Here is a 10,583-nt window from a genome sequence, read left to right as displayed (position 1 = left end):
CTAGTTCTGTTTTTTAGCAAAAAAGAACATAAAATTTACTTAGAAATAGTTTTCTCTATTCTTTATCAAACATAAATGTTAAAATTTAAATTTTTAAGTTTTTTATTTGGCATAATCATTACTTAAATTAACTGAACAATTTTGGTCTGTTTGATGATAATAGACTATATATATATACCTTAACTTCGCAATTTTGTATAGAAAATTGTAATTATTGTTTTTATCTCTAAATAGTCTGATGTACAAAATAAAATTAAAGTTTAAATGAAGCGAATTTAATAAAAAGATGCTTACTATTGAGACAACGGTTGTACAATTTATAACAAAATTCTGTAGTTAACTTAAAACAATTTAAAAATAGAATATTTAGCACAATTCCGAATAATTTTATTTCTGAAACAATAAAATGTATTAACTATAGATGAAAATGTTCAACAAAAGGCGATTTGGTGAGAATAATTATTGAGAAGAAATAAAGTTTTAAAACACTCATTAAATAGTCTACACAATTATTTAAAGAAATGAATTAAAACTATAAAAAAAACTTGAAAACTGCATGATTTACAAAAACACAACGTTTTTAAAACAATTTTCGCCTAGCTAAATGTTTGCAAAATAACTTTTTAACAAAAAAGAATGTAACAAACGATAAAAATAAATTAAAAACATTAAAAGAAATGCACTAAAGTACTACTTTTAGCAAATTTCAAAACGGGTTATACTTTGCATATTTAATATAAGCAAAGTTGTCACGCAATTTTTCAAATCAAAACTTTACAATTTTATCAGGGTGTAAGTAGAAATACGAGGAATGTTTTTAGAATTGTTGTTTTATTATTTATCGAAATAAACTAACTGTAGAAATTTTTTAATTCCAATACTTAGCAAAATTTTTTTATTAAGTTAATACAAACTTATATGCTAAATCAAATCAAGTTAGAAAACCTAAAAAAAAACATGGTTAAAGGGAAGTTGAAGTCCAAATAAACACTTTGCATCTTATTACCACTTATCGCTGAAAACATTTCTTAAAATTAAGAATAAAGTTCAGTCTTAACATAAACTTATACAAATAGTGTATTTTGTGAGCTTTATTATAACTTAAAATAAATTAAAATTTTAGCCAACACAAATTTAAGCATAAAGCTTGTCAAAATCAGTTTGAACATTTGCGAAAAAAAAGTAACAAGCAAGTTAAGTAAGTTTACAATAGCTTAGCAAAAACTTTTTATAAATCTTCAACCATAAAAACCAAAGGTGTATATAACTATTTTAGTTCTTTGAACTATAACCGAGTTTTTGTAAAACCCTCAAACCCTGTTCCTCGTACTCCTGCTTGGTCATCCAGAACGACTCCTTATCCTTCATGATGTCGGCTAGAACAGCGCCACCTAGGAACACCATGTGCTTCCTCCTCGGTGGATCCTCAATACGGATCTTGAACTTCTGTAATTAGCATATTGTACTCTTAAACCAGTGGAAACTAACAATTTGAAAACGTTTGGCAATAATATATAGTATATATAGTCGTTTAATCATTCATGTTTCTATGATTTACATAAGAACTACTTATAAATTTGGATATATTTATATATGAAAATTAACTTAAAATAATATTCTAAATCCTATAAATTTAGCTTCCTTTATAGCATAACATGTCATGGTTTATTTGTTATAAATATAAGATAAACAGAGGAAAAATGCAACCAGTATAAATAGTAAGTAAAAAAAATACAGTTTGAAATAATTTTGCTAAAAACTTATACTAATTTCTACAGCACTTCTACATAAAAAATCTAGTTCTTTAAAAAAAATTCAAAGAAAATATAAATTTATAATACTATTTTTGTTTTATATAAACTTAATGCTGAATAAAACTGATAATAAATAACTTGTACTTAATACTTTAAAGATTGTATTAGTTTGTTTAAACGTATATTTTAAAGAAAACAGAAACAGATCAAAATGGCAGTCGTTCAGTCTAAGCTACTGAATTTTGGTTATTAAGATTTTGATATTTAACGTATACATAAAAAAAATCAATAAATAAATGATTTGTTTCTTGTTTATTATTAACTTAAAGCTAAGCTATACACTCAAACTCCATGTTTTGAAAATAACATAATACAAAATTTAGACACATGATTTCTCTTTAATAGATAATAAGATTCAATAATATTATCATCATAGTATAATCTAAATATTCCTGTTGTTGCTATTTAAAATTTTTATAGAAACTAGAGAAAAATAAATAAGGTTTTAGATTTATTCTTTTTTTGTTGTTGTTATAACACAAGGTAATAATCTTTTAAAAATTATTTAAAAAAATTATAGTAATAAATTTATAAAATAACAATTTGGAAAGAATAACTTTAAGGATAAGAGAAAGAATATTTTCAAAGTAAGCATATAAAACAATATGATTTGAAGCAAATGAAACGTGCATGTCTACAACAAAATACCTTACCATATTCTGCATTTTCGTTCCATGTAAAATTATTTGTTGTTATAAATTAAAAACATTAAAAAAGAATAAATTAAACAAGTAAACTAATATATTTATTTATGTTATGTTTAGACTATTATTATCTATTTATTTTATAATAAGTATTTTACTTATTAACAAAAAACTATTTACACTTAAAATAATATACTTAAAAGTAATTAAATATTGACTATGTTTTTATAACATTTTTTATGTTATATAATTAATAAGGTTAAAATTTTCAAATCATGACAATTTTTGAAACAAAAGTTTTAACAATTAATCTAAGAATGAAGTCAATTTTTCAGACTCTCCTAATATAAAAAATAAATAAATACACCATATTAAACAAAACAGTTTTAAATAACTGTCTCTCAACAATAAACTTACAGACAACTTGGAAGTGTCACCCTTGAGAACTCTGGTGAGGTACAACTGTTTTATTTCCCTTTCCATACGAGATGGAAGGCCAGGGAACATTGTAGTTCCTCCAGACAACACTATATGCTTGTAAAAGTCGCTCCTGAAATTTTATTTATTTTTTAAGCTAAAATACATACTACATTTTTTAGTATGACACTTAGTAAATAAAAAGTTTTAGAAACAGGTCTACTTTAGAGTTTAATAACAAGTAATAACTAATAAAACAAGTAATTAAATTATTTTAAAATTATAATAAATAACTTTTTTGGGTGCAAAACTTCAATAAAAAATACCGACAAACACACTGCATTTTTATTAGAGCTTGATAATGGATACGTCATAATGAGTTTAAATATAATTGTGAAATAAATACTGTTTAGAGAAGAATTTGGTAAAATTAAGTAAACTAGAATTTTTAGCATAAATAACTAAATAGAAACTTAAGATGGTATAAGGAAATTACAATGAGGTAAAGAATACAAGAAATTTTCAAAAATATATAAATGTAAATATTAAAATAAAAAGGTTATGAAAACGTTTGAAGTAAAATATAGTTGTCGGAACTTAGTTAATGTATTTATTTATTTTATTATTAAAGAATCAAAACTTGAGAACAATTGCACAAAAATATACATACACAACTAAAAAAGTACTTCAAGTAAACAATATAAAAATATTAGAATGAAATTAACTTAAAAAATAAAAATCTGTAATAATTTATGCAAGTTAGTATTGTAAATAAACTATTGTTTACAAAGCTTAGGCGTATAGGTTTTTATAGAAAAATAATCTAAAAAAATATAATACTTATATTCATGTAATCAAGTCTCAAAAAATAAACTTCCTTAAGGATTTCCTGAATTGAACACCAAAATACTCTTGGAAAAAAATAATAAAAAAACAACGCATTACTATTCTTATTCATGCATTTTAATAATAAACTATCTTTCAACATATATCTTAATTTAAACTGTTCTTCTTGATGTAAAGACAATTTTATTGATCTGTAAATTTTAATTTATGGAATATATAAAAAATTATTTGTAGTAAGTTATAGAATCCCTTTGTAATAAAACATAATTTTTAGTTTAAAAACTAAAAAAACTTACAGATTATAGGTTCATATCAAATGTTTACATAAATATCAAAGAACAGTATAGAGGTCTGCAGTATTTTATAAGTAATGGGCTAATTTTTCTAGAGATGTTGTTTGCGGGTCACACTTAATAGCAAAAAGTTTTCCGCGGACCGTAGTTACATAAAATAAATGTTTTAATAATAATAAATACTGTTTCTAACCAAAACTTTCATAAAATATGCAATAAGAACGCACTAGTAAATACTAATTAATAAATTAAGATCCTAACTGTAAGTTTTTAAAAACTTATTTTAATTTTTAAAAGTATGTTTTTAGCTTAAAAATACATAGTGGGGCCGTGGTTTTCCGAACCCTATAATAGCACAATAGCATTATAACTAAAGGATTAAGATATGCTACACAACAAAATCTTTTAAACACAGTAAGATAATTATTAAATTAAAGTTAAAAAAATAATTGAGTTTACAATAAAAAAAAAACTTATAGGAATGACAAACCTAATATCAATTTCGGCAGATTGGATTGTATTAAACAAAAGCTCTGCAACTCCGCAGCCCTCAATATTGATCAAGTTCGGTTGGAAAAGAGCCTCTGGAGCTTGGAACCTTTCACCTGCCACCTTCACAATTCTTCCATCAGGTAACTGTGCAAAAATATAAACATACAAACAAATCTAAATTAAAAACCGAACATGTTTCATTATAAAAATAACACTTTTACAATACTTAAGCTTGACTTACAACCTTGATTTTTATAAAAAAAATTTTAATGTTTTATAACAGTTTTTTGTAGTGATAATTTTTCACTAAGCTTAATGATTCATCATTTTCATCATAGATTTAAAGAATTAACATATTTAAAGATTAACTTAACTTTATTAGGTTAACCATGCTAAAAAGATGTAGCATTAAAAAATAAATAGAAAATTTTTCCTGAAGTTTAGAAGAGACCGTTTTACAAATTTGGTTCGAGTACAAAATAAGAGCTAAGTTATTTTATACTAAAACATTGAATAATAAAAATATAATTTTTTTTAAGTGTACCATTTTTACTAAAACTAGTCTTTTAAATTTCAAGTAGATATATATATATATAACTTTAGATGATACTAACAAAAACTTCTTGAAATTTTATAGTTATTTAAATATTTTACAAGTTTTTATAGTATTTTTATTAGTCCAACTAATTTATTGGATGATAAATAACATCAAATGATATTAAAATTAAGAGAACGATAAAAACTATGACTATGAGAATTTAAAAAAGTTTATTCAAAAATCATTAAAGGATTTTTTTAAATTGTGAACTTGATAAACTTATATAGTTTACAACCCTGAACTTCAAACTTATCATATGAAACTTTATTTTCGTGAGCATTATTTATGGTTAATGACTTGTTATAAAAAAATGTTTCAAAAATATTGAATATAGTGTTTAAAACAAATTAGATGGGCAGCAATAAAAAAAAACTAGTGTTTAAAGAATCTCCTTTAAAGTGAGTTTTTTGAAGAGATATTATCGAAACTAATAACTCAAATAACTATAAACGCTTTAATAAATTCAACTAATGATTTTAAAGTTTAACAAAAATGATAAAAAACATACTTTGTAAGATTCCACTAAGCTGGTGGTTTCTTGTGCAAGTTTTTGTTCTTGTTCCGTATCATACCTAATAAAAAATAATTATATTAAAATAAATTAACTGATTAAAACTTGAATATAAAAAAAATAAAAAATAAGTTTAAAAAATACCCAAACAAAGTACAAAAAAATAATATAACAGGGTGGCCACTAGGTTCTAAGAAATTTCTTTCAGGTTTTCTGAATTTTTCCCATGTTTTTGAAAGTACACCTTTTTAAGTCTATTTTTAGTTAAAATTAAAGCTTAAAGTAAAAAACTGCTAAATAGTATAACAACATTAAAAAATACTTTAAATGTGTTTCTAAAAAAATTGATGATGACAAACTTTATGATAGATTCTTTGTACCAAATCGAAGTTTTGCTACTTAACATACAAAATTTGTTAAAAATTCCAGGTTTTTCCAAATTTAGTGGCCACCCTAATATAAATACATAAAAGTTTAATTTAAAACTAATAGTTTTTATGTTTAAAACAGAAATTTATAGAATAAACTTTTAAAATCTACAGAAAACTCACGCAACATAACAAAGTTTTTCTTTCATCATTCTAACATTTTCAAAATCAGCTGATTGATTGAAAACGTATCCTCTGAGGAGCATCAACTATAAATTTATACATTTCGATGAGTACTAATTATTTACGCTATGTACTAATAAAAAAATTTAGTCATTTAAATAAAGATATAAATTTTTCAGATTTTTTTAAAGTGTTTCAGATGTAACAATATTGTTAAATAACTTTTTATATTACTAATTTTTGTTAAGCTTACATACCAAAACTTAATTTAACTTCAAATAGCAAAGAAATATAACAGAAACGCTGATATGCAGATTCAAATATTCTAATCTAGCCATATAATTTTTAATAATGTTTCTTTTTTTTTTTCAGAAAATTTGCAATAAACTTAAATATTGTTTTTAGTTAAAATGCTAAAATTGATGCTATTAAATCATTAAACATTTAGATTAAAAAAAGAAAATAAAAGTTTTCCAAAACTATTTACAAATATTTGAATTTTATAACTAAGTTTTCTAAAATATACTTTTTTCTGCAAAATCTTTGTGCAGAAATTTTTCATAAAGTAATATGAACTTACTTTGATAAGGTATCTAGTTATATCTCTACCAGCAACGTCAAGTCTTTTAGTCAAATGTGGTAGAGAAAATCCTTCATAAACGGGACAAATATGGCAAACCCCATCACCAATATCCACTACAATACCAGTTATGAGACCTATATAAAAATAAAACTTAAGAGTTAACAAACAATAAAAACAACTTTAGAGCTTGAACTTTAATTACTTAAGTTTTAATGACAATACTAAATACTACGAATTTAAAGTATGATTAGCTTCATTAAAAAGGTACAATTTAGATAAAAACAAACTATAGTTAAATTCAAATGTAGTACCATAATATAAACATTAAAATTCTATTTACCTTGAGCATACAGAGTTAATACAGCTTGCACTGCAATGTAACATCCGTGAAATTGATATTCTTCAAACATTTTCTGCAAATTATATAACAATTAAGTAAAATCAAACACAATTTAAGCAATAAGTATTTTTTCATAAGAAAGTAAATACATTCATAGTAAAAGTTTCATATACCTCAATAATTTTCTCTCTGTTTTTCATCGGGTTCATTGGGGGTTCAGTCAACAAAACTTTAGAGTTACTGTAAACAAATCATTAGTTTAATAAATAAAAAAACCTAAATTAATCATGGCTTATTAAACTATACCATTAGTTTAAATTTTTTTTAACCTTTTAAATGTTCAAGTCTTTAGCTTTAGCTTTACAAAAGTAGTTTAAATAAGCTTGAGTCAGCCTTAAACATTAAAATAACATGAGTTGATCATAGTTATAAAATGCTTACCTATTCTGAATAAGTTATAAGATTGTTATTAATGAGATGCTTAAATGAAAACTTACGTGCAGTCAATATTAAGTCTTTCAGGTCCCCAAGTGTGCTCCCATAAATGATGCATATCATCCCAATGTCTAACAATTCCATTTTCTATCGGATATTTCACTTCAAGCTGTGACCTTAATGTACTAGCATCATCCCCAATCATAATGTCCTGTTAAAAAAAAAACTTGGTTAAAAAAAAATAAAAGATACAAATATCTTTAAAATAGGTCGTTCAATTTATAAATAATGTAATTCTTAATAATCTAACTTTTAGAAACTTAAATAGTTAAAAAACTATATAAGTATACTTGGCAAATTTAATTCATTCTGTAATGAAAGCTTTTTAAGAAAACTAATTAAAAATAATCTTCAAAAATACCTTTATTTCAATATCTCCTGACTTTGTTGTTGATCTTAGTATAGGACGACCAACAAGTGCCGGAAATATATGGGCAGGGAAATTAGATCCAGCAAAACCACACTTGACAAACTGTTAAAATAACAAAGCATTTTATATTAAAAACAATTTCAAATAATTGTAAGTGAAAGACAATGATACACGTTTTACATAACACTAAATATTTTTTAATCATATTGTTTTTGCAAGTCTTTAAATATACCAAAAAATTATATAAACTTTTCAGAAATTAACTGGTAGAATAACATAAGATAACCAATACAGATATAGATATATATAAATAATAGCTTATATTGAAACAAGCATTAAAAAATTAATTAGATATTTAGAAGATACACAAAAAACTTATTGCTTAATATTTGTTTGTTTTTACAATTAAACCCCCAAAGTAGGCCATTAAAGAAATTTAGAGGCCATAATTTGAAACTTACACTAGATATTCTGAAATTGATGATGAAGGGCAAAAACAAAGGTCTTAGACATATTTAAGAATGGTTTGAAACTTATACTAGATAGTATGAGAAATTTTCAGAAATTCAGGGGACCATAAGCTGTAAAAGGAGGAGCCACAAGAAAATAATTTGAAACTTACACTAGATATTTTGAGTTTATGATGAATAGCAAAAATAAAGGTCTCAGGTGAATCTAATAGTAATTTTTTGAGAAATCTTGTTGGAAGGGGTCATAGCTTAATTTATTTCTTTAAAGGGAAACTTATGAAAAAAAGTTTGAAAAACACTGGTTTTAACTAATTATTAGTACTACAATTATTAGTACTACATTTCTAAAATGCTTTAAAACCAATAAGTGATTAAAACTTTTAAAATGTACTTGGTTGTTTAAAACTTATTTTGTAAGTTAATAACTATCTGTTATCAAATTTTAAAAATAGCCAATGGTAATATAGTCATTAACATTTTATAATTGACCATATACATAAGGGTTTCCCAAATTTTTTTCATAGGGCCCACTTTAAACAAATAAAAAAGGAATGATTCTACTAATAAGATTTCTCAAAAAATTACCTTTAAATACCCCTACAAACTTTTTTTTTGCTTTTCATCATCAACTCCAGAATTTTTAGTGTAAGTTTTAAGTTATGGCCTAACCCTTTGCTGCTTATGGCTCTCTTTGGGAAGCCATAGTCCAATGTTAATTTCAAAAATTCCTGTAGTATTTATCATAAGTTTCAAAACTATCCTTAAATACACCTAAGACGCTTTTTCTCTTCATCATTGACTCCGGAATATCTAGCATAAGTTTCAAAATATACCCTTAAGACCACTTTGCTAGTCATGGCCCACCTTTAGCCCTTTGCAGTTTATTGCCCAAATTTTGGAAACGGTCCCAAAAGTTTAGTTACTTTTAAAGTTTAAGTTAAATTTACTACAAGTAAAAACATTTATTGCCAAAGCTTTAGTAGGAGATTAAAAATTATAAACATTACCAAAAACAACAAATTGAACCATATTTTTTTAATAATTTCTAAAGTAAATAAATAAAGCAATGAAAAAAATTAAGTATAAATTTTCATTATAAAAATTATATTTTGATGCAAAACTAACTCCAGTTCCATTGTCACAAACAACAACTCTTCTACCTTCAGAATCCATATTTAGTTATAAATCAATAGTAAAGTCTAATTAATGAAAAAAAAATTGGTTTATTTTTTACACTAAAAAGTATATTTAAATTTTCATTTTATTGAACTTAAATTTAAACTGCTAAAAATTTTATGTAAAAAATTTTAACAAAACTGAAAAGGTAAAAACATAAAATGTTTAAGAAGTGTGTTAGTTTATTTTACATATGGTTTAATAATTTTTGAGTAAAAACAAACATTTTTACTTTAAAAATATTTTGTAAATTGTAAGTTTACATAGGATCCGTGTAAAACACTTTTTTCACAATTTGATCTTATTTTATACAGTTTTTACTAAACTACAAGATTCTTTTTACAGATTTTAAAAATTCAAAATAATTTTTGAGATAAAGCCAGTCAAAGTCGGAACAACAATAGGTTATTTATGAGAGGGGCAAACTAAAACGGCAAAAATAGACTATTTCACTAAAAATCTATCTTCTCATACGTTTTTTGAAACTACTACCTCAAAATTTCAGGAATATTCAGTGTTCTTTGATATATTCAGAAAATTTTGTGGGAAAGAATTTAAAAAATTTAAAAATAAAATTTTTATAAAAAATAAACAAAAAAACAGTTTTTTTTTTGTTTTTTTGTAATAAGATTTTTATTTTTTAATTTATTTAAATTTTGTTCCCACAGAATTTTCTATATATTACTAGGAACATTTCTTAAAATTTTGAGGTAGTTGTCTCAAAAAACGTAGGATAAGATAGATTTTTAGTGATTTCTAGTTATTTACCGCTTTAGTTTGCGCCTCCCATAAGGATCCTATTGTTGCCTCTGACTTTGATCCGCTAAATCTCAAAAAATATTTTGAAATTTTTAAATCTGTAAAAAGCATCTTGTAGCTTAGTAAAAACTATATAAAATAAGATCAAATTGTGAAAAAAATGTTTTAATCTAGGGAAAACCAGGGAAGTAGGAACTTTGTAGTATGGATTTCAAAGTAGAATA

The 10,583-nt window shown here is 24.0% G+C and overlaps 1 protein-coding gene across 1 annotated transcript; it reads right to left on the bottom strand.

Moving 5' to 3' along the window:
* Positions 1 to 371: 371 nt before the first annotated feature.
* On the bottom strand, positions 372 to 9,628 carry LOC145834819 (actin-related protein 2-like). The gene is made up of 11 exons (XM_082942330.1): positions 9,550 to 9,628; positions 7,946 to 8,056; positions 7,587 to 7,735; positions 7,263 to 7,329; positions 7,090 to 7,162; positions 6,747 to 6,883; positions 6,167 to 6,252; positions 5,613 to 5,676; positions 4,505 to 4,650; positions 2,876 to 3,008; positions 372 to 1,446 (listed from the first exon to the last, which is right to left on the bottom strand). The coding sequence occupies exons 1-11, from the start codon at positions 9,595 to 9,597 to the stop codon at positions 1,273 to 1,275; spliced, it is 1,188 nt and encodes a 395-aa protein (XP_082798456.1). The 5' UTR covers positions 9,598 to 9,628; the 3' UTR covers positions 372 to 1,272.
* Positions 9,629 to 10,583: the final 955 nt, after the last annotated feature.

This window comes from Thalia democratica, chromosome 4 (assembly GCF_965202585.1).
Source record: "Thalia democratica chromosome 4, ktThaDemo2.hap1.1, whole genome shotgun sequence".
Classification (NCBI taxonomy): Eukaryota; Metazoa; Chordata; class Thaliacea; order Salpida; family Salpidae; genus Thalia; species Thalia democratica.
Note: the sequence above shows the minus strand (reverse complement) of the source record. Positions and strands in the feature narration are given on the sequence as shown.